This window comes from Chanodichthys erythropterus, chromosome 23 (assembly GCF_024489055.1).
Source record: "Chanodichthys erythropterus isolate Z2021 chromosome 23, ASM2448905v1, whole genome shotgun sequence".
NCBI classification, from domain to species: domain Eukaryota; kingdom Metazoa; phylum Chordata; class Actinopteri; order Cypriniformes; family Xenocyprididae; genus Chanodichthys; species Chanodichthys erythropterus.
In genome coordinates, this window is record NC_090243.1 from 15,120,112 (window position 1) to 15,143,929 (window position 23,818).

Consider the following 23,818-nt stretch of genomic DNA (forward strand, 5'->3'; position numbering starts at 1 on the left):
CACTTTTTTCGATAGTCCACTTTAGACATTCTACTAACAATAAGTAACTTTGCTACTACAAGTCTACTTATTGTACTAACCCGAACCCCCACATCTAACCCTAACAGTCTTCTAATACTCTAATGAGAGTTAGATAACATATACTGTAGTTGAGAATTAGTTGACATGCAGTTGCAAAGTTATTCATAGTTAGTAAAATGTCTGAAGTGGACTATCCAAATAAAGAGTAAAGTCAGAGTAAAATTGACTAAAATTAATGATTATGACAAAATCTTGACTAAAACAAACAACCCTGTAAAAATGGACAGAGATAGCAATGATATCTTTTATATCAGGAGGTGACATTGCAACACTTAAAGTTTAACACCCTTTTTATTGCTCCTGTTATAACATAAATGCTACCGGTCATGCGCTGCTGTAAAGAATAACTACAGTTAAGCAGGGAATTTGTGTTTGTATGCATGTGCACCTGGAGTAGAAGTACAGGTAGCCAGTGGATAACATCCTCCATTGTTGGTGGAGCAGATGTCAGCTTGAGTGCAAGTCTTCCCGTCTCCCTCATAGCCTGAGGACACACACATGGGGTCAGCAGTCTCATCTTACCTTTAATGGCTATTTTAGCTTGATCATTTCAGTGTGTCTGGTCTTTCTCTGCAATATAGCAGTCAATTAAGACTTGTAAAGCTGAATGTATTAGCAGGACTGTCCTCAATGAACCCAGCTAATGCATCTCTCCACCTCTGGCTTTCCGTCTCTATCTCTCCCAGAGGGAATATAATGAAACTTCAGCTCAAGCAAGCATCTGTCTCATATTTGAAACATACTACAGTGAGCAAAAACATGATTCAGCAGGATCTTACAAGCCAGCCTGTGCTGTAAAAAGGAGAGAGGACCAACAAACATATGAGATGTGCTAAAAATAGGCAGGTTTCATTTTCCCAGCCATCTCTAGAGGGAAATTATGAAACAAAACTGAAAAAAAGGCAAGACCAACAGAACAACCTCAATGGTTTGATCCTGAAGATTAAGATATTGAATGCACAGTTCACCAAAAACAACTTAAATTTCATATAAAACCATCATATGGCTTTGGAAGACTTGCAAATAAAGTGCACAAGTCCTGTGGACTACTTTTTTTTTAGAATTTTTAGAGTAAGGCCCAGTTCTCATACATGCAAATGATAGAAAATGATTTTTACATCATACCATTCAAACGTTTTGGGTCAGTGATTGATTTTTTATGCATTAAATTGATCAAAATAGACAGTTAAGATTAAAAGATAACAAGTTACATTGTTACAAAAGATTTCTATTTCAAATAAATGCTAATTGATTATTCGTATTAAAAACATCCAGTTTCCACAAAAATTATTAAGTAGCACAGCTGTTTTCAAAATTGATTATAATAAGAAAAGTTTCTTCAGCTGCAAATCAGCATATTAGAATGATTTCTGAAGGATCATGTGACACTGAAAACTGGAGTTATGATGCTGAAAAATTTGCTTTGAATCACAGGAATAAATTACATTTCATAATGTATTCAAATAGAAAACAGTTATTTTAAATTTTACTGTATTTTTGATCAAATAAATGCAGCTTTGATAAGCATAAGAGACTTTCACAAACATTGAGAAATCTTACAGACCCATACCTTTGGACCGGAAGTGCATGAATTTTCATTTTTGGGTAAACTATACTTGTTTAGACCACAGGTCTTATTTTAAATTGCATGAGAATCAGGATGTGAGCTAAACCTGGAGGACACTGTCCGCAGTGGAAGGAGCCCATGGTGTTGAGGCAAGGCACCAAGGGGGAAGTAGAACAGCCTCCATTGTTTGTGGCACATTCATCGACATCCTGGCAGCTGTAGCCATTACCCTGCCATCCTGCAGGAAACAAAAATTAACTTAATGAAAAGATGTTCTTGATAAATATCTGCTAGTCTGCCAAATGCCTTCAAATGTAACTGCATTCTATTTAAAAAACATAAGTAATTGACATCATGGACATCATGACAATAATCGTATCTGATGTGGCTCAGCTGGGCTGAGTGGTCTGACCTGCAGGGCAGGCGCCGCAGTAGAACGAGCCCAGAGTGTTGAAGCACTGGACAGGGGGGTTAGTGGAGCAGGGCTTGTTCGGGAGGCTGCACTCATCAATATCAGCTGTGCAAACTGACACTCCGGGTGGAGACATCCAACCAGCATCACAGATACACTTATACGTGGGCTGAAAAGGCATTAAAAGGATGCATGGTTTCAAAGCCATACAACTTTATGTAGAACAAAAAAGGAGACATTAAGCAGAGTGTTCACACTGCTCTTTAGCATATAATGATAGTCAATGGTGACCAAAATGCAAAATTAATCACGATTAATCGCATCCAAAATAGAAGTTTGTGTTTACATAATATATGTGTGTGTACTGTGTTTGTTTGTTATATACATGTCATATAAATGCACACACAAGCATGTATATATTTGTATTATGTAATTATGTACTTACAATGGAAGTCTATGGTGCAAGCATACAAATTAGTGCTGTCAAACGATTAATCGCGATTAATCGCATCCAAAATAGAAGTTTGTGTTTACGTAATATATGTGTGTGTACTGCGTATGTTTATTATGTATATATAAATACACTCACATATGCGTGCTGTACACACATATATTATGTAAACAAACTTTTATTTTGGATGTGATTAATCGCGATTAATCATTTGACGGCACTAATTTCCACTAAAAGTTGAACTTTCTATTAATCAAAGAATCCTGAAAAAAATTTATCAGTTTCCTCAAAAACTTTTATTTTTTTGATAATAGTAATAATAATATAATATTGATAATATTAAGAAATGTTTCTTGAGCATCAGATCAGCATATTAGAATGATTTCTGAAGGATCATGTGAGTAATGATGCTGAAAATTCAGCTTTACTATCGCAGGAATAAATTACATTGTAAACTATATTGAAAATTAAAACAGTTATTAAATTGTAATAATATTTCACAATATTACAGCTTTTTTTTCTGTATTTATTTTTCATCAAATAAATGCAGCCTTGGTGACTTATTTCAAAAACATTTTTAAAAATCTTACAGACCATAATTTTTTAATGGTAGTTTAAAAGTCATTTGATAACTTTTTGTGAGAAACACACTGAAATTTCAGAAAAATATACACACTGAAAAATATTTCTCCAATTAGAGCTATTATACAAGTCGAAAGACTAACTTTATTTTGCTCTTTGTCATTTTTGGAGACTGGAAATTGGAAAAGGGTAACATAATCATCCTGTAAAACTGCTTTTATCTTCCACGGATCATAATAAAATCACATGGATCAGTCAATGCCTTCAATTTAGGCATATTCATCACACAAAACTATTGTATGACTTTAGAAGACATGGAATACAGCGCACAAGTTGTCTTTTTATGATACATTCTTACAGGTGCGACATGAGGGCGAATACATGATGACAGAATATTCATTTTGGGATGAACCATTGTCTTTTTCTGTCCAAAAATGAACTAAAGAGTACTGAGAATGAATACCTCATTGGGATTGACTCTGTCTGAATCAATGCACACGCCGTGAACACACAGATCCTGACTTCCGCCTGCGCAGTCATCATAGCGAGATGTACAGTGTGGACCGTACCATTCTGGAGTACAGGTACAACTGATAAACAAAAGAAAAGAAAAATATGAACACCAAGTCTCATAAAACACTAAAAACCCCAGTCAAGACATACAAATGGAGGATTACGTGTAAGTTCCGGGTGTATTCACACATGTGGCCCCGTTCTGACAGCCCAGAGGAGTTCCTGCCAACACCTGACACTCATTCACATCTACAGCACACGTGGGACCCTGAAGAGACATTGATCCAAGTGTCAGTCAGAATCACATATGAACAGGACAGAAGGACAGATGTCTATCTGAGTGACTGACCTGCCAGTTGTTAGGACATAGGCAGTGAAAGGCATCCAACAAGTTCAAGCAGGTTCCTGTGTTCTGACATGGATTGCTGCTGCACGTCTTCCGCTGTACTGTCTATGAAATACAGAATATCATAAAACTGAAATTAAATCGTAAAGGCTGAAATGGAAGGCCTGTAATTACGTAAGCAATAAGCTTTGAGAGAATTTGATGGATTACAGCAATACCTGTTCTATTGTCTGAACTTTTGACTCAAGTGTAGTCACTCTGGTGTTGAGCTGATTGAGCTGGTTTGTAACCTCCTGAGACGGGCCGCTGTTCTTTATGGTATTGATGTCATCTTTGTTAATTTTGATCTGGAACAGAGTTACACTTGATTAAGCTTTATTAAAACTTTTCCAAGGTGCAAAGTGATTCAATAACACACAAAATGCTTGCTCTGTGCTCACTAGAATACAGAAAAATGAACAACTTGTTAAATATGGATTTATTCTTCGCTTCGCTTCAGAAGGCCTTTATTAACCCTTCAGAGCCGTGTGGAGGACATGTTTATGATGGATGTGGATGGAAGTGCTTCAGCTCATACTCGCTGATCCCGCTCACTACCATTATAAAGCTCGGATGCGTCAGGATATTTATTAATATTTCTCAGATTGTGTTCATCAGAAAGAAGAAATTCATATACACATAGGATGGCTTTAGGGTGAGAAGTTTAGGGTAATTTTCATTTGAAAGTGAACTGATCCTTCAAAACAAAATGAAACAGAAAATGCGACACAACATAAAAAATAAAACAAAATGAAAACAACCAAACCAAAATGCACACAAAAAGACAATGAAACAAAAAAAAAACAAAAAAAAAAAACATTAAAACAAAATTAAAGATGATAAAACTAAACAAAAACAACCACAACAAAGCGCAACTAAAAAAAAACACACAAAAAAACTAACAAAAACAAACTGCAAATAGAAAAAAAAACATTAAAAAAAATTAAACAAAAACAAAACTAATCAAAAACAACCAAACCAAGATGCAATAAAAAAAACACTTCAGACAAAAACAACCAAACCAAAATGCACACAAAAAGACAATGAAACAAAACAAAAAATGCATGTAAAAAAACAAACAAACAAAAAACATTAAAACAAAATTAAAGATAATAAAACTAAACAAAAGTAACTACAACAAAGTGCAAATAAAAAAACCAACAAAAAAAAACAAAAAGAGAAAAACAAACCGCAAATAGAAAAAAATATATTAAAAAAATTAAACAAAAACAAAACTAATCAAAAACAACTAAACCAAAATGCACACAAAAAGACAATGAAACAAAAGAAGTAAAAAGGAAAAAAAAAATGCAACAACAAAAAACACAATTAAATATAAAACACAAACAAAACAATCAGGAAAAAAAATATATATATATAACATAAAATAAACCTTTTTTTGGGCATTTTGGGATGTTTTTTTTTTATCAAAACCTAATTTCAGATCACTATAGCATCACAACATGCTTGACCAAAAGAAACTTTCACTTGTACCTTGCCTTGCAATTTTTAGCTCTTCTAATGTAAGCCATAATTTTCCTCTAACAGACAAAATCTAATGTTTCAGTCATGAACTCACCTGATTTATCTGCTGGACGAGGTCCTCTGCGCCCACCTTCAAACTTCCCGTCCCTGAGGTCGTGAAGCGAATGTCTTTGTTGTAGCCAGCAGAAAATGTGAGGTGGCCGTTCTCTGATATCATTCGAGGCCTGCAAATCAATTATCAGGTAACTTTGGAAGGCATATCCTCATTTACTTTCTAACTCACCTTAGAATAAAAACCCTTTGTTATTTAAAATAAATAGGTGTTCAATATCATCCGTTTTGTGTTGAAATCTTCAAACGGATCCTCAAACAAACCCCATGACAGCCTTTGAAACTAAGAAATGATTTTCCAGCATCTTTCAAGCAAAAACAAATTAATTAATTTAAAAAAAATAAACTTACTGGTCATTGCTGATGTCCCGTTTTTGTCTGTTGTGGGGTTGACCACCATGGTCACACTGCAGTCCAGAGAGAAAGAGGAGAAAGATGAAGGGCCAGGAGAAGCTCAGTGTCCGAGCCATGCTGAAAGAGTTCGTCCCAGGACGCTCATCAGACACTGTACTGAACCTTCACACCAAGATCTGCCTAAAGCCCAACCAGCCAGAGATGCACTTTGGCCCTGAAGAGTCCTAACAACACTGCATTTCCAAAAATCACTCATAAAGAACATGTAAGTGTCTAGAGGGCATTTAACTCAGCTGCATGCAAGTGATTTGACTTTATTGGGCGATTGTCAGGGGCTGTCACATGTGTTTTGGAGATCAGTAACCAAAGTAAAAGCCGTGAACCTGCTGCTTATGGCTAATTCTTCTCTGAATATGAATAGCTTCACAGTAAATGACCGGCAGCATTAAAACTGATATAACCATTAAAATGATACAACTAGTTATTTAAAACACATTTTAATCTACATTGAGTATTGTGTGATCAAATGAGAGAAAAAGTGCCATTTCACACATCTTGTTACAGTAATAACAATGCAAATATACTGTATAAATAACATTTTATTCAACAATATAAAACTTTACAAAAAAAATAATGGTTATATATAATGTAATGTAAATTATGAGATCATGAGACGTATAAGATGTGAAACCACATGGACGTTCAGGCTGTTCCCCAGCACACGGTACTGCTGCTTAACGGAAATTTGCTTTGGAAATGCTGAAACACAAAATATATGTAACATTTTAGAAACTTGATTACATTTTCACATTGCTGTTTGTTTCTTATGACTATTCATTGACAGTATGAATCAGTGGGTCTGCTATAGAGGGGCAGAAATCTCTCTAATCTTCTCTTTCTCCTTGTCTGTAAAGTTATTTATAAGTTAAGAAATATTGAGTGAACTTATGGCTTTTGCATGGTAAAAAAAAAGCCTAGCATTCTTGCCAAAAACAAAAAAAAAGGTGTATTATATAAATGGAAGCCAAGAGTGAATAATGGGAAGTTATTCATTAACCTTTTCACACTCCAGTGAAAGGACACATACTGGACTTTAAAGCTTATGTTCTGAAATATAATAGCATAAAACAATGTCTATGCACATATTAAGCTTAAGATTTCGGTTCATTTGTGTTTTTATTTTGTGCTGTGAGGGTGAATATACGATGCCACTGTTTAGTGTCTGATGAACGTCTTACTGAAATCTGCAGGAAAGCCCATGAGGTTGGCGATCTCTCTGGGTGTGAAGTATCTCAGCTTTAACTGGAGAAGCTGCTTCAGTTTTTCCTCTTCAGAAAGCAGCTCAAAGCTCTTAAACACACTCTCTAGCTCCACATCCACACAAGACTGCAGGACGGAGCCAGTGCCCTCCACATAGTGACCATAACTACACAGACAGAATCAACAACAATGATATTTTTAATATTAAAAATGCAATTATAATGAGGAAAAACAAAAATATATATGTAACATTTATATATAAAAAAAATTTGAATGAGGAAAAAATTAAAAATTACATTATAAAATATTATAATTTTATAAAATATAATATTTCTAAAAAATCAATTATATGAGGAAATGCAAATATCAGTATATATATATATATATATATATATATATATATATATATATATATATATATAAATTATATGTAAATAATATTAATATAAAACATTTTTATGAGAAAAAATAGTATATGTTAAACAGGTATACGCACACATATATAATTATGATATTATTATGATACTTTTAATATAGAAAAATTATATATATATATATATATATATATATATATATATATATATATTTTTTTTTTATTATATATATATATATATATATTTTTTTTTTTATTATATATATATATATATATATTTTTTTTTATTATATATATATATATATATATTTTTTTTTATTATATATATATATATATATGTGTTATGTTATATTACATAAACAATTAATAATATATATCTGAGTCAAACCAAATTTATTCAGACACTTTGAAAATTTCATTCATTAATATAGTTTATTCACTATAGTTTAAAAAAATGGTAATAAAATATGACAAGATCTCAGAGTTAAACTGTGTCAGAAATAATGAATCTTAATTATGTCAGATAACACTTAAGCAAAACATGGTCGGGTCAAAGTGTCTGAATAATTTTTGGTTCCAAATTTGTATCAATTTTACTGGTAGTCCACTGTATGAAGAATTTTTGGGTATAATATGTCACAGTATACATATACATACATACATACATACACCTGAAGTATATGTAATAAAATATAATAATATTACACACACCCTTTAGTAAAGCAAACTGATCTCCTGCTGCTGGGCTGAACTACATCCATCAGTAGAGCGTATCTGAGCAGGGTTTTGGGGGGCAGCAGATACTGATCCATGTCCTCCTCTTCCTTCTGCAGAAAGTCCTGCAGCCTCTGGACGGTCTCCTGTTTGTCCTGATTCCTCTTCTTTTCCAACTCTTGTACGGTCTCCAGCTTAAAAATGATGGTCCCAGTCTTTTCTCTCTCAGATTCAGAAGGTGTAGGATGATTGTGTGGAACAGCGAGACTGTCTGGGGGTTCAGACGTGGGGAAGCCCTCTATAATCTGCCAGATAGAAAGCTTTAGTTTTCAATAGAAACTGTATTGTGGTATCTTAGTTAGAAAAGTACCTCTGCTGATGTTGGGAATGAGAAGGATCCTGGTGGTCTCTTTGCAATGAGGAAGTATCTGAGCCTAGAGTTTGGTATCCCAAGCTGTGGAAATAAAAACAGTCACAAAAACAAGACAAACTTTCTGAAGAGTCTCTTGTTCAAGGTTGTCAAAGGAAGAGACATACTTACAGATGTTGGTGAGATCAGAAACTCCTGAAAGCTGTAGTCACACTCTCTCAGTGTCTTAAGCAAAGCATCCCTGTCAATTAAAAGACCAGAACGACTAAAATATATTTACACACTTTAAAACAATGATAAGAGCTCATTTAAATATTAAATATTAAATACTTTCATCCATTTCAGCTTAATGTCTAGAGACAACTACTGTATAAGATTCTTATTAACACAATATATGGTGACAGTAACACAGACGGAAAACCCATGACCCCAATGGCTCATAGCCACGTAACCATGGTGATCTCAAAGCTCCTGTGCCGCCCTGGTTACCTTGCAGCAGAAGTCTCAAAGCCCTTCACATTCTCCAGCAGAATGAAGCGTGGCCGCTCGCTGAGCCTGCAGGGAGAAAGAGAGGTACATTCTTTCACAAACAGAGCCTGGGAAAAAAACACCTTGGCTGAGATCGGGAATAACACAATAGACTTGAAAAAGGGCAAATGGAGAGGGAGAGAGAGGAAGCAATTCTTCATTCTTTTATTAAGCATGAATTAATCATGTCAGATGTGCATAAATACTGTACAATGAACGTTGCCAGGAAATTTGGCTTTATTCATACAAAGTAGTACTGAGAGAGAGAGAGAAAACTCAAATTTGGAAATCAATAACAGAGAAATAATGTTTCAGTGACTTAAAAAGATCACAGATTGATCGGACCTTGGCAGAAGCTCCAGGATATAAAGGAAGCTCTTTGTTCTGGGGTCAGCAATATCACCCTGCAAACCAATCCTATTGAGAAACACACATTCGCTTTAGTCAACCAATTTAGTAGCCTTTTGCCACATTACAGACACGTAGAGAGAACAGTAATACGCTATAGTTCAAAGGTTTAGGATTAGTAAGACTTTTAACATTTAAGTCTCTTATGCAGAAAGATGCCTCTCAAAAATGCAGTAAAAACATTAATATTGTGAAATATTATTGTAATTTAAAATGACCTAAAATGTCATTTATTCCTGTGATGCAAAGCTGAATTTTCGGCATCATTGCTCCATTCGTCGGTGTCACATGATCCTTTATAAATCATTCTAATATGCTGATTTGCTGCTGAAGAAACATTAAATATTTTTATCAATGTTGAAAACAGTCAGCTGCTTAATATTTGCTGTGATAGAACAGCATTTATTTGAAACAGAAATCTTTTGTAACATTATAAATGTCTATAATGTGGTTTTGGATCAATTGAATCCATCCAAGCTGAATAAAAGTATTATTTCTTTCTTACAAAAAAAAAAAAAAAAAGCCTTACTGACCCTAAACTTCTGAAGAGTATCCACCTTTTTCCTATTCCCCATGATGACACTTTAATGCATGAATTATGGGAGTAACTTCTGTTAAACAGTAAACAATCAGCCAAAGGTTCGCTCTATGAATGCAATTATGACATTATTCTACTCACCCTTCAACCATCGAATATTAGAAGGAAATCGACAAGTATAAAAGCATTAACAAATTACAGCAATATATATATAAAAAATCTGAAAAAAGAACATGAAGGACAATTTACTCCTCATTCAGTCAAAATGACAGACAAGGATTATTTGTAGCACAACCTTATAATTTGAAATGATTTGTTTTAGTCTTTTTGAGTGGAACTTCCCCAAACAAACCAGAAGCCTCCCATAATGTAAAATGCAGTAGGCTCATTAGGAAAAAGGTGGACATGTAAATGCGATATTTAAAGTAAAAGTTCAGATCATTATCACCCTCATGTTGTTCCAAACCTGAATGGGTTTCTTTCTATTGTGGAACACAAATGGACCAATTTTAAAGATTTGTACCAGTCGGTCTTTTCCATGCAATCACAATATAGAGGAACTGAGGCATACAATCCTTAAAAACTATGCAAAAGCAACATAAAGAATCTCTTCAAATTTCTTCGAATTTCTCACAAAAATGCTATCGTATGGCTTCAAAAAACTTGGAATAAAGTGCACATTTATGATCCAGTCTCCATTTACTGTAACTGCATGGAAAAGATCAACCAACAAAGTACTCAAGCTTCGAAGCATTATGAATCTTTTGTGTCGAATCATGATTCGGATCGCTTGTCAAACCGCCAAACTGCTGAAATCATGTAATTAAAACAGCTGATTCAACACAGATTCATAATGCTCTGAATCTTCCTGAAGCAGTGTTTTGAAATCGGCCATCACTATATAAGTCGTTATTTTGTTTTTTTGGCACTCCAAAAATATTCTCGTCGCTTTATAATATTAATATTGAACCACTGTACTCACATGAACTGATTTAAATATGTTTTTAGTACATTAATGGATCTTGAGAGAGGAAATGCCATTGCTGGTTATGCAGGCCTCACTGAGTCATCGGATTGAGACTAAAATATCTTAATTTGTGTTCAGAAGATTAATGAAGGTCTTACGGGTGTGGAACGGCATGAGGGTGAGTAATAAATGACTTTATTTTTCATTTTTGGGTGAATTAACCCTTTAACTATTTCTTCAATGAACAAGAGAAAAGCTCTGATCACCTGGTGAATGGTTGACACGGTGGGCTCATCAAAATCATGTCAAAGTTCAGCTTGTCAAAATCCTGTAACGTCATTCCCTTATAAACAAAACCAAAAGAGCTAACATTAAACAAAGATTTAAGAAAAAACTAATAAAATAACACTAAAACTGCTCTCCCTTGTTTATTAAAAAAAATCTAAGCTTATCCTACAAATCACACTCATAACAATTCACAAATGGAAATATACAAGCTACAAAAAAAAAGTTATTTATGCTTACATAAGTATTTAAGTTAGAACATTCTTAGTGCATCCAGTTTAAAAAAAAAAAAATTAAACATACTAATTTACCCCACAATAACACCATTTAAATAGCTAATCCATTTTCAAATCTTCATCCATTATTTCAAGCATTGCTGTATATTCTTCTGAATTGAGGTCAGTGACAGGTACATCATTACATGCTGACAGAGCACAGAACCTTTAACCACCACAAAAACCACTCAGTTACACTTTTACCACCTATTGCTTTTAAAACCCCAGTCATGGGACTATGTGCTGGTAAGACGTTACAAAGAAATGTCATTTTAAGGATGTTACAAAAGAGATGTGTTGTTAGGAATGCAATAAATCGGTTAAATAAAACAGGTGATTACAGTCAGCAGTAATAATAATGTTATCATACTTTTTTTAAAGTTATGCATTTTATTTTTCTATATTAACTGGCATAAAGAGGAGATTGCTTGAAGGAAAAAATCTCTTAGTGTTTATGTGATTGCGTCCAAACAAAATATGTCTAATCATTTGCATAACCAAATAAGATTCAAGTGGGCACAGACTGACCTCAATAGTTTTTGGCAAGAGTGGGGTAGTGGGGAAGTTGTGTTTGTAGATTTCATTGGCTGTTGTGTTGACATCCACAGCAGCCACGACTTCAGCTGGAACTGAGCTTTCTGAGAGACACAAATTAAAGAAACAAATGAACACATTTTGTCTGATTCAGTCTGTGAATATTTTATTTTTAAAATGAAAACACTTTGCAAATGTGCAGTACAGTAAGGGAACAGTGACACCTGTGGGGATCATAAAACAGACACGCAAAATTCACCAGCGTGTCAATAAGTTGATAGAGGCAGAGCCTTTGCGACTGATCCTGTGTCAGTCATGGTTGTCAATAATAGCTACATATTTAAACAAAATGACGAACCCTTTAAAGCATAATGCATTCCTCCTATTCCGCTGTATAATTCTAGAACGCGGAGTCGGTCCATGTTCTCCATTCTTCACTTCTGGATGATGTTTATAATATTTTGACAGCGTCTCAAACATGCCACATGTGTGCAACCCCGAATATATGACCCTCTAGAAACAAAACCATAGACGAAGCGTTCCGCTTTATTTAGTTTTTAGTTCTTCTTCTTAATAATAATAATAATTTTATATTTAAATTTAATTTGCGTTTAAAATTGTTACAGTAGTATGACGTTTTCTTAAAAAAAAGATAAACTACCCATATTTTTATTTGATGTCAAAGTTTTTTTTTATATAATTTTCTACTAATTACGATATATATATATACATTTAAGTACTGAGTAGCCTAATGACAATTAACTATGTACTTACTATAGGGTTAGGATGAGGGTTTGGTTAAGGGTCAATTGCACGTTATTATGCATAATGTCTAGTTATTACTACAGTAAATACATGTAACATATGTAACAATGACACTGTAAAATAAAGTGTTACCATATTTTGTATTTATATATTTATTTTCGTAGTATTATTTGAACTAATATTATATTTCTTTATGTTTACATTCTTTTTTAATATTAATATATGATTTATAAAAAGTGGTAACCTGCATTTGTTGCCTTTAACCAATAGAATTTGTTGGTATAAATTAAAGCTGCTGTCCGTAACTTTTTTGGTTTTTAAAATTTACAAAAATGATATAATGAGTGAGTAGTACATCATGAATCCATTTTCCAAACCGCATTTTTGTCTTATCCTGAATCACTACGGTACACCTATAATAAGACCTTATATTTAGACTGGTTCGGGTCGTACCACTGCGGAGTAGCACAGTACCTGCGTGACTCGTTATAGACATAAACAGAGAGAAGTAGATCCGGCTACAATGTTCTTCCGCAAGACGCGCAGTGTTCTGTTTATCAACCGATAGAGCGCCAAAAGTTACAGACTGCAGCTTTAATGTGAATATCAAATGATAAGGGATAATACATTTCGTATTTTCCCTAGTCAAACTTTTAATTGTTATGGATGGACATATCCTGTTGTTTTACCTGTTTAAGGTTAAATAAATACAACACACACACACGCACACACACACGCTGTATATTGTACAGTATCTCCTTTTACAAACTATATAATTTTCCTGTATCTGCCATGGTCAGACTCTTTCATTATTAGAGGGGCACATTCTGCTCCTCCGCCCCGATCTGACGGGGTTTCTGCGTCACTAAACCTCCCTTCACCGTTATGTCATTAGCATAGGGAGTGGACTATAAATGCAAGCAGAACCTCTGCAGTGGTCTCGGGTGGTCTGGACAGGGTGCGGTAGTTAGTTAAAGTAGACGCTGACTTCAACAATAGCCCAGAACTAAAGGATTACAATGAGCAGCCGATCAAGCACATCTTCTTATAAAAGGATGTTCGGTGCGGAGCGAGCAGCGATGACTCGGTCCACTTACTCGAGTCGGCAGTACAGCAGCCCGGTGCGCACAACCACGCGCGGGTCCTACAGCAGCGCGCCTCCATCCATCTACATGAGCAGGGGCGTGAGGGTGCGCAGTAGCGCGCCCCTGCCCAGAATCTCCACCGATACACTGGATTTTGGGCTCGCCGACGCCATCAATCTCGAGTTTAAAGCCAACCGAACCAATGAGAAAGCGGAGATGCAGCATCTCAACGACAGGTTCGCCAGTTACATAGAGAAAGTGAGATTTCTGGAGCAGCAGAATAAGATCTTGGTCGCGGAGCTGGACCAGATGAAGGGCAAAGGCGCATCCCGGGTCGGTGATCTGTACGAGGATGAGATGAGAGAACTGCGGCGAATAGTGGATCAGCTCACCAACGAGAAGGCCAGAGTGGAGGTGGACCGGGACAATCTGGGAGAGGACATCGAGCGCCTCAAAGAGAAGTATGTCCAACAGACTGTGCAAACAGACAAAAACTGATAAAACTTTAAAATATTAATTATCTGGCATGTGCACGTGCATAGGACTATATAGCTATACAAAAATATATTTTTTTGTGTAAATATTAAATTATTACACATTTTTTAATGATGCATTTATACAACAAAACATGGCTATTTTATGCATTTTGGAGCTTTAGATGGTCCATTGTTGTTTAAAATCCTAAAATATATACAGTCAAACCAAAAATTATTCACATTTTTGATATATTTTTACTAGTGGGTGCAGGACACTATAGCAAAATAAAGTAAGCTGCGACATATTATACCCAAAAATTCTTCATACAGTGGACTACCAGTAAAATTGATAAAAATTTGGAACCAAAAATTATTCAGACACTTTGACCCGACCATGTTTTTCTTAAGTGTTATCTGACATAATTAAGATTAATGTTTTCTGACAGTTTAACTCTGAGATCTTGTCATATTTTATTACCATTTTTTATAGTGAATAAACTGTTTTAATGAATGAAATGTTCAAGGTGTCTGAACACATTTTGGTTTGACTGTACATAGCCTTAAAATATTATTTTGTCTTTGACTTTCAATTTTTACTTACTGTAAAAAGTGAAAATGTGCAGCTGTAAATTTGAAGGATTTTTACTTGCTAATGCTTAAAATGTTTAACATAAATAGTCAAGTTGATTTAGTCATGTTTAATAACATATTTTCTATCTACATAACTATATGTTACACCATTTATTATTATTTTTTTGGCAGTATAATATGATGTTTAATTTGCTCAGGACAAAGCTCTTCCTTATAGGTGGAGTTTTCTTTTTACCAGGTCAAATAAAACCAAAATGTTGTCTAAAGTTTCATATCACCAGGATATGAAATATGATATGAACTGTATAAACCATGGGATAATAAGAAATAATATTGATATAATAATATTGAAATAATATTCATGGGATAATATTTCTACCTGACCTGACTTTTAAATGACAAAAAGTTTATTCAGGCTTATTAAATCATATTTCTGGCTTCAGTAAAAGCATTTTTTACTGTGTAAGGGGATTCTGTGTAGTATTTTTTTTAGAATGAAGCTCTTCAATTCAGGTTCATTTTTAGATACAGCAAACGTGAAAACATTGATTTAATTTAGTTTGATATCAAAGGCTTTACATGGTGATCACATGCTCCAGTGCAGATTAGAGTGGGTTTGGATGAGGGTGTGGCTCTGCTTAAATATTCATATCATTTTCAGACTTCAAGAAGAGATGATTCAGAGGGAGGATGCTGAGAACAACCTTCGGAGTTTCAGACAGGTATACATCTGCATGTGTTCAGAGAAAACAACAACATTTTTTAGACATATTATTGGACCTGATGTTTGATTGAGCGCTACCAAAGCATCAATAACAGTGTGATCAGTCAGTGTTCCAGTCAGTGTTTGAAAGACACTACTGATTGTGACCAGCCTCCTCACAATAAAAGGGTCAGTGCAGGCCTGGTCAAGCTGCCCTCTTGTCTGGCATCAGATTTAGACACACAACTGAAAAGAGAGCTTTGTCTGAGAGCAGGCTTGGGCGTTCATGACAAAGCAAACTGTTGTACGAGTGGGAGGGGCCAATGTTAACCAGGGGACATTGGTGACTTATGGTCGCAGAGGGTGTGTGTGTGTGTGTGTGTGTGTGTGTGTGTGTGTGTGTGTGTGTGTGTGTGCTTTAAAGGGGTGTCTGCCACTACCAGCTGCAGCTCTACACACAAATAGCAGCAGGCAAGCTATTGTTATTTAATTAAGTCAGGAATCATTTAGAAGAATTTGCATAAGGTTTGGGGTCAGTAAGATTTTTTTTTTAATGAAATTAATACTTTTTATTCAGCAAGGATGCATTTTACTTCTAATTCAATTTTTTTCTTTCTATTCTTCATAGAATTCTGAAAAAAAAAAAAATTATCATGGTTTCCTCAAAAATATTAAGCAGCACAACTGTTTTCAACATTGATAATATTAAGAAATGTTACTTGAGCAGCCAATCAGCATATTAGAATGATTTCTGAATGATCATGTGACACTGAAGACTGGAGTAAAGGCCAACTGACATGGTGAGAATATGAGACTCTTTAAGAAAAAACGTTAAAAAAAAATCTTACCGACCCCAAATTTTTGAACGGTAGTGTATAATGTGATTATTTTAGTGCAGAGAAACAGAAGAATGAAAAAATGAACTGTGTGGAATTCACTGTAAAAAATGATCGATTTTAACGGTAAAAGACTGTAAAATGCCACGGTAAAAAAATTAATTGGTTAACAGAAAGTTTCCATCCATACTACACCGTGAATAACTGTAATAAATCTAACTGTATATATGTAAAACACTGTTAAAATTACAGTTTCTGGAAGTGAAAAATAACATTACTGTATAATTTACAGCAAAAAAACGTAAACTGACATTCCCAGAATTCCCTATGTGACACATTTGATGTATTTTCAATGTTTCTTCTTAGTTTTTTTCTAATCAGGTATGTACATTAAGGTTTTATGTCACATCTAATGTTGATAAATTAATGTTTATTGCATTTTTTAATGTCATGTGTGTTATAATGGTGTAGTGTTTGTGGGAATGACACTGTGTGCACCTTCTATATATTAGTATTTACTTTCTCAGCTTGCGGAAAATCTGCTTGTGATGAGTTCTGATTCATCATGTGACTTTCTCATCAACACCTTTTTTTGGTGGTTGCCAATGTAAAGGTACAAAATAGATATTAGGTTGGTAAATTAACATCAGTTAATGAAATATGTTTTTTTTTTTACTGTAAATTTCATTTAAATCTCCTATATTTTTAGGAGAGATGTCTCCTAGGTTAACACAATGAGAGCTGATATTTGAATATTTTACATGTGTTACACCCACAGGATGTTGACAACGCCTCCCTGGCCCGTCTGGACCTGGAGAGAAAGGTGGAGTCCCTGCAAGAAGAGATTGCTTTCTTGAAGAAGCTTCATGATGAGGTACTGAACCACCTGGAGACAGAAACACCAAAAATGAGATCTCTTTAATATCTCGCTTGTTTGACAAGAAAAACACCCCAATAATCTCATATGCATCTCCTTGAGAGTTTCAGAATAGATCTCAGATTTGCATAGACATGCAATCAAAAATGAGATTTTGAATTCAAACATTTCTCTTCGGATTCTTCTGAGACCAAATGATCTGAGCAATACTCCACGTTATGTTTATAGATCTATAATCTTTTCTTCTAATGAATTTCAGGAGAAACATCTGAGACAAAGCTGACACTTTAAAGAAACAACTCAGAATCTCTTGAGCTATAAAGAGCAATCTCTGAACAATAAAAAGAATTACATTTCCTCTGGGGATTAAACTTTTCTGCTCTCAGTCATGGTTTTCTGGCTGACTGACACTTTTGTTGGGTTGTTAACATCAGGGTATTGTCTGGCATGTGTGAGCCGCTGCCATAGTGATTAAATGGGTTGTGGAAACGGGCGTAATTCCAAGAGAATAAAGCTGAAACATTGTTTCAGGATCAGGACGGACATTAGTTCAGGGCTGATAGAGTCATATTTGCTCTTTTTACATTCAAATCAAAAACTAAAAATCTACACTAAAAGTTTGGGATCAGTAAGATTTTTTTGAAGAAGGAAACTGTACTTATATTTAGCAATAATGCATTAAATTGATTAAAAAAAAAAAAAGGTGACAGTAAAAGACATTTTTAATGTTACCAAATAAATGAATGCTGTTCTTTTTAACTTTCCATTCATCAAAGAATCCTGAAAAAAATGCATCACGGTTTCCACAAAAATATTAAGTAGCACAAGTGTTTTCAATATTGATAATAAAAAGAAATGATTCTCAAGCATCAAATCAGCATATTAGAATGATTTCTGAAGAATCATGCGACACTGAAGACTGGAGTAATGATGCTGAAAATTCAGCTTTGCCAAACTGTATTTTAAAATATGAAAGTTATTTTAAATTGTAAGCAATATTTCACAAAATTACTGTTTTTACTGTATTTTTGATTAACTAAATGTCTTAGTGAGCGTAAGGGACTTTTTTCTGGACACCAAACTTTTGATCAGTGCAAACTGTGCATTTGGATTGTTCAAATCCGTGAATTTTCCAACATCTCCAAAGGAACTTGCCGAACTCCAGATGCAGATCCAGGAACAGCATGTGCAGATTGATATGGAAGTGGCCAAACCTGACCTCACCGCTGCCCTGAAAGACGTCCGGCAGCAGTATGAGACTCTGGCTTCCAGGAACATCCAGGAATCTGAGGAATGGTACAAATCCAAGGTCAGTATCTCTGCTAATTTATCAAACAACAATAATAATGCATAATAAAATGCATAATTATAATAAATAAATAGGCCTATCAACTTTTAAAAAAGGGGAAAAAAATTCCCCATATTCCATATCTTTCCTATATAGTCTTTTCATTTTTAAAGTTGTGCATCCAGTTCAAACATGTTGTATGGCCTGTGCAGTTCGGTAACATTAATACATTTACAGAACATTCTGAGCTTCTATGCTAATTTTATAGCTCTATTACTGTATGTCTATTTTTATTTCTCCAAAGGAAAGTTGATACAGATCAAATAAATCTCCTGAGATACTAAAAAGCAACAAAGAAACAATAAAACAAAGGATCATTTAGCATTATTGTGAGTGGAAGTGCTGCTGATCTTTTAAGACAGTGTGAGATGTTTCAGGAATGAGTAAGTATCAACTCAGACATGGCAGATGGTCCACGTAGAGGCTTTTGTGGATTTCGAGACCATCTGCTCTTGTGTCACAGTATTGATCATCCTAATGGACCTATTGATCGATTAGCCTAGATCTTCAAACCTGAAACTAGAACAATCATCAGTGTCATTCAGTTGTAAACAGAAAACAAAAGCCAGAGAGGCAGATGGAGCTTTATCTTTATCCTAATCTCGTACTTTCTCTTCCTTTGTAGTTTGCTGACCTGTCAGAAGCTGCTGCCCGCAACAACGAAGTGATACGTCTGGCCAAGCAGGAGGCCAATGACTACCGCCGCCAGCTTCAGTCTCTCACCTGTGACTTGGAAGCTCTTAGAGGAACCGTGAGTACTGGAGGAAATTATATTAGCATTATTTTAGTATCATTATGATAATATCCAAGCTAACAGGGAATGTTCTCAGAACTTTAGCTAATACTCTGGCAAGGTTCTCTCAAATTTATGAACAAATGTTCTTCCAATAATATTAATAGAATGTTTGATGTATAGTTTATTTTATTTCAGTTTTTTATTTTTTAAATACATCAAGTTAAACTAAATGAAAATGAGAAATGTTGCATTGGCAACTACAGTAGCTGAAATAAAATAAGTTTAGGTTTTTTAATATTTTATTTTAGTAACAAAAATGTTTTTTATGATTTTAGTTAACTATAATAACCCTGATTAAGTGTTTTATATTATGGCTGCTTGAAGGGATAATTCACCCAAAAATGAAAATTTGATGTTTATCTGCTTTCCCCCAGTGCATCCAAGGTGTAGGTGACTTTGTTTCTTCATTCGAACACAAATGATGATTTTTAACTCCAACCGTTGCTGTCTGTCAGTCAAATAATGTGAGTGAATGGGAACAAAATCAATAAGAGTCGAGCAAACTTGCATAGACAAATCCAAATTAAACCTGGTGCTCATTAGGACACACTGATGTCCTAAGACACGAAACGGTTGGTTTGTGCGAGAAGCTGAACAGTATTTATATAAATTTTTACCTCTAATACGCCGCTATGTCCAACTGCGTTCAGCACTTGCTTAGTGAGGTCTGATCGCGCTCTGACAGCAGAAGTGATGTCTCGCGCTTATACTTCAATGAGTGCTAGACATCACTTCCATTGTCAGAGCGCGATCAGACCTCACTAAGCGAACGCAGTTGGACATAGCGGCGTATTAGAGGTAAAAAATTATATAAATACTGTTCGGCTTCTCACACAAACCGATCGTTTCGTGTCTTAGGACATCAATGTGTCGTCACGAGCCGCAGGGTTTAATTTGGATTTGTCTATGCAAGTTTTCTCGACTCTTATTGTTCGAGTTCCCATTCACTCGCATTATTTGACTGACAGACGGCAACGGTTGGAGTTAAAAATCATAATTTGTGTTCGAATGAAGAAACAAAGTCACCTACATCTTGGATGCACTGGGGGAAAGCAGATAAACATCAAATTTTCATTTTTGGGTGAACTACCCTCTTTAAATGACAAATTATTGAATCCATAATTTCAGAATGAGTCCCTGGAGCGTCAGATGAGAGAGTTGGAAGAAAACTTTTCCATGGAGGCACACGGTTACCAGGACACCATCGGGCGTCTAGAGGACGATATCCACAACATGAAGGATGAGATGGCGCGTCATCTACGTGAATATCAGGATCTGCTGAATGTTAAAATGGCCCTGGATATTGAGATCGCCACCTACAGGAAGCTGCTGGAAGGGGAAGAAAGCAGGTAAATTCTTGCATTTTTGTTTTGGGATTCTCTGTTTAAAGGTGCACTCAACATGGACTTACATTATAATGAATAATGTAATTGGTTTTTGGTTACTGACGAAATTGTAGAAATGTGCTTTTAACTAGTAGTATTTACGGTTTATTTACTTTTATACTATTTATCAGAGCTGCACGAATAATCATTAAAAGATCGCAATCTCAATTCAAACACCCACGCGATCTTATTCCTAAATGACAATCATTCGGCTATGTCTGATAAACCTTTGAAAAGTACGATCACAGTGAACACTCAAATCTGCATTTGTGCTGCCGCTGAGCCAGAGGAGAGCAGTTATCATGTATAGATATAAAACAGCTTCACAAACAGTCTTTTCAACCACACAGTATCATTATTTCTGTCTTACAATAATTCAAATGATCACAGAAGTACTGTGATAAAAGTTTATAGTTCAGATATAAACACTGATGTCTACGGAAGCAAACAAAATAGAGTAAATCACCTATTGAAAGTAACTTGATGCTTCAAATAAAGATTGTATCAATTACATCATTACACCAGTAGGTGGCGACAAGTGACTTGTGTAAAAAAAAAAAAAAAAAATTAGTCATTGAATCATTCATTCAAGATATGCGTTCAAAAAAAGCTGATTCATCCAGTAATGGAAGTCGTTATGATTGAGAGATTTGTTCAAAAACGCTGTTTCAGTATTAGTTTTTATTTCAACATTTCTAATTTTAGTTTCATTAATATTAATATTTTAGCTTATTTCAATTGCCAAAAAAAATAATAGTTTTACTTTCAGTTAATAAATAAAACTTTCTAAAAATAGAACTAATTAAGCATTTTAACCCTGTTAACTAGACAATTTATTATTATTATTAATTAAATTAATTAATTATTTAATTAATAATAATAATAATTAGTTAATTAATAATAATAATTATTATTAATAATAATAATAATTAGTTAATTAATAATAATAATAACCTCATCATGTCAGCCTCTTAAAGTGACCTGCTCAATGTAAAATAGCTTTTATTAGGCTACTGAAACTACAAATATATACATTTCAAAAGTACCATTTATTTCTTTAGGGCTAAAACATTTTAACGAGGAAAAAATACTGAGTGCAACTTTGACTTGGCTATCTTCAAAATAAATTACAAAAATGTTTTTGAATTAACAATTGATCATTTCTCCATTTCTTTCTAGGATCACCACACCATTTCCCAATTTCAAATCATTAACCCTGCGAGGTACAGTATGCTTCAGATCATCCTTATGAACGTTGTGAACATTGGAAAAACAATGCTGAATGTAAATAATGGATTACAACCATAAAATAGTGCATAATTATGATAACAAATAATCAACTTTTAAAAATGGACAAGAAGATTCTTTCCATATTCTATACCTTGTGTTAAAATCAAATCAAATACATGTTTACATGCAGTAGGAATAAACATGGTTTGTGTATGAAGCCATTTAAATTCAAAATGAATTTAGAAATCAAAACTGTCAGTTTTTTTGCTATTCAGCCCAAGTTAATAGCTTTGCATATTTTTGGGCCTATACAGTTCACATTAACATAAAACCAGCTGAGAACCACTGGCATTTACTTCTCTGTGTCTGACCATGTCGAAGCACAATCACACTTTTACAATGAAATGACTATATTTGGACTATATTCTGCCTGCAGAGACCGTGAAGGAAACCAGACCTGTGATCGACAACCTGTCAAAAAAGGTGCTGATAAAGACCATTGAGACCAGAGATGGACATGTGAGTGGCATGAAAAGAGTTTTAATATAAGATATTAAGTTTTTTAATGAAAATGATGACCTTTTGACCTTTCAATACTTGCAGATAATTAACGAGTCCACTCAAAACCAGGATGATCTGGAATGAACCGCATGTGTACCTGTGACCAGTAGAGGCACTAGACAGCTGAAGAACCTCGCTGAAGTAGAACAAGAAGGAGAATGAAGTTTCTTTTGTTGTTTCTGTTGAGAGTAAAAAAGAAAAACAGCTTTAAAGTGCCTTTTTTGCATTGCCACATTAGAGCGGTCTGTTAATAGAGCTGTATTAGAGCTGAAAAGACAACGTAGGCCACTGAGTAAAACCAGCTTTAACCAGGTTTTGTTTACCACAATGTCTGTAGTTTACACTGTTGAAGACCACAGCAATACTGATTGAGCTTTTTCTGTTTTGTATAATTATTGCAAATGACCAAAAACTTGATGATTTTGTGTCTCTTTCACCATAGGAAGACCAAACGGTCAACAAATTTCCACAAATTCAATAAACCTTTTAAAGAATAATCAGATTCCTTTCTTTTATGAACAGTATTTAGCTTTCATTTCCTATGTGCAAAATGAACTAAACATCTGAGGAGCTTTTCAAACGTTTCTAAACCTTCTACGTCATAAAAATAAACAGATTAGCAGGATCTATCCTGGCAATGAGCAACACAACATTTCTATGATTTCATTAAAGGTAATTTGTTGGACACAATCATTAGTCTTAATGGGTTAGCCTTAATGAGATCATCATCTCATCATGTTTAGTGATTAGTTCTCTGCATGCTTAACTAGCTGACAATCACACTCATTTGAAAGACATCCATGTTCTTTTTTAGAGTGGATTTATTTAAAAAAAATATATATAATAATATTATCATGTCATGTTATTATATGAATTTCTCTAAATGATTTACCTTCATAACTAAGACCTGATCCCAATTGATTCTGTGGGATAAAGATATTAAAACAACTCTGCTGAAATTAACCCAATATC

General features: G+C 34.5%; 3 protein-coding genes across 5 annotated transcripts in view; 1 reads left to right on the forward strand and 2 right to left on the reverse strand.

Annotated features, from left to right (window-relative positions):
• cubn (cubilin (intrinsic factor-cobalamin receptor)) overlaps positions 1 to 6,071 on the reverse strand; it is a 40,703-nt gene extending 34,632 nt beyond the window's left edge. Inside the window, exons 1-9 of the mRNA XM_067377274.1 lie at positions 5,939 to 6,071; positions 5,571 to 5,700; positions 4,171 to 4,299; positions 3,956 to 4,057; positions 3,771 to 3,874; positions 3,557 to 3,683; positions 2,061 to 2,229; positions 1,755 to 1,886; positions 470 to 565 (exon numbers count right to left, since the gene is read on the reverse strand). Coding sequence (XP_067233375.1) covers positions 470 to 565; positions 1,755 to 1,886; positions 2,061 to 2,229; positions 3,557 to 3,683; positions 3,771 to 3,874; positions 3,956 to 4,057; positions 4,171 to 4,299; positions 5,571 to 5,700; positions 5,939 to 6,057 — 1,108 coding nt within the window. The 5' untranslated portion in view covers positions 6,058 to 6,071. The remainder of the gene's footprint in view (positions 1 to 469; positions 566 to 1,754; positions 1,887 to 2,060; positions 2,230 to 3,556; positions 3,684 to 3,770; positions 3,875 to 3,955; positions 4,058 to 4,170; positions 4,300 to 5,570; positions 5,701 to 5,938) is intronic.
• Positions 6,072 to 6,480: 409 nt separating this feature from the next.
• trdmt1 (tRNA aspartic acid methyltransferase 1) lies at positions 6,481 to 14,469 on the reverse strand. 3 transcript variants are annotated; one of them, XM_067377276.1, is made up of 10 exons: positions 12,552 to 12,687; positions 12,188 to 12,297; positions 11,366 to 11,442; positions 9,532 to 9,603; positions 9,148 to 9,213; positions 8,830 to 8,899; positions 8,659 to 8,742; positions 8,286 to 8,593; positions 7,180 to 7,367; positions 6,481 to 6,700 (listed from the first exon to the last, which is right to left on the reverse strand). In XM_067377276.1, the coding sequence occupies exons 1-10, from the start codon at positions 12,622 to 12,624 to the stop codon at positions 6,600 to 6,602; spliced, it is 1,149 nt and encodes a 382-aa protein (XP_067233377.1). In that variant the 5' UTR covers positions 12,625 to 12,687; the 3' UTR covers positions 6,481 to 6,599. The 3 variants fall into 3 exon arrangements, with proteins under 3 accessions (XP_067233377.1, XP_067233379.1, XP_067233378.1); XM_067377278.1 differs by lacking the exon at positions 12,552 to 12,687 and adding an exon at positions 14,436 to 14,469 and having other exon boundaries at positions 6,492 to 6,700; XM_067377277.1 differs by lacking the exons at positions 11,366 to 11,442; positions 12,552 to 12,687 and adding an exon at positions 14,436 to 14,469 and having other exon boundaries at positions 6,543 to 6,700.
• Positions 13,860 to 23,324, forward strand: vim (vimentin). Its single transcript, XM_067377275.1, has 9 exons — positions 13,860 to 14,504; positions 15,772 to 15,832; positions 17,428 to 17,523; positions 18,674 to 18,835; positions 19,500 to 19,625; positions 20,799 to 21,019; positions 22,235 to 22,278; positions 22,722 to 22,804; positions 22,889 to 23,324. Exons 1-9 carry the CDS (start codon positions 13,978 to 13,980, stop codon positions 22,928 to 22,930), a joined length of 1,362 nt encoding a protein of 453 aa, XP_067233376.1. The 5' UTR covers positions 13,860 to 13,977; the 3' UTR covers positions 22,931 to 23,324.
• Positions 23,325 to 23,818: the final 494 nt, after the last annotated feature.

Excerpts from the sequence above, each read along its gene's own strand:
- trdmt1 (XM_067377276.1), bottom strand. The coding sequence starts at position 12,624 with ATGGAGAACATGGACCGACTCCGCGTTCTAGAATTATACAGCGGAATA. Across the intron at positions 12,298-12,551 it reads AATGCATTATGCTTTAAAGG|AAAGCTCAGTTCCAGCTGAA; the intron begins GTTCGTCATTTT and ends TGTGTCTCTCAG. Across the intron at positions 8,594-8,658 it reads CATTCCCAACATCAGCAGAG|ATTATAGAGGGCTTCCCCAC; the intron begins GTACTTTTCTAA and ends TCTATCTGGCAG.
- vim (XM_067377275.1), top strand. The coding sequence starts at position 13,978 with ATGAGCAGCCGATCAAGCACATCTTCTTATAAAAGGATGTTCGGTGCG. Across the intron at positions 21,020-22,234 it reads CTGGAAGGGGAAGAAAGCAG|GATCACCACACCATTTCCCA; the intron begins GTAAATTCTTGC and ends ATTTCTTTCTAG. Across the intron at positions 22,805-22,888 it reads TTGAGACCAGAGATGGACAT|ATAATTAACGAGTCCACTCA; the intron begins GTGAGTGGCATG and ends CAATACTTGCAG.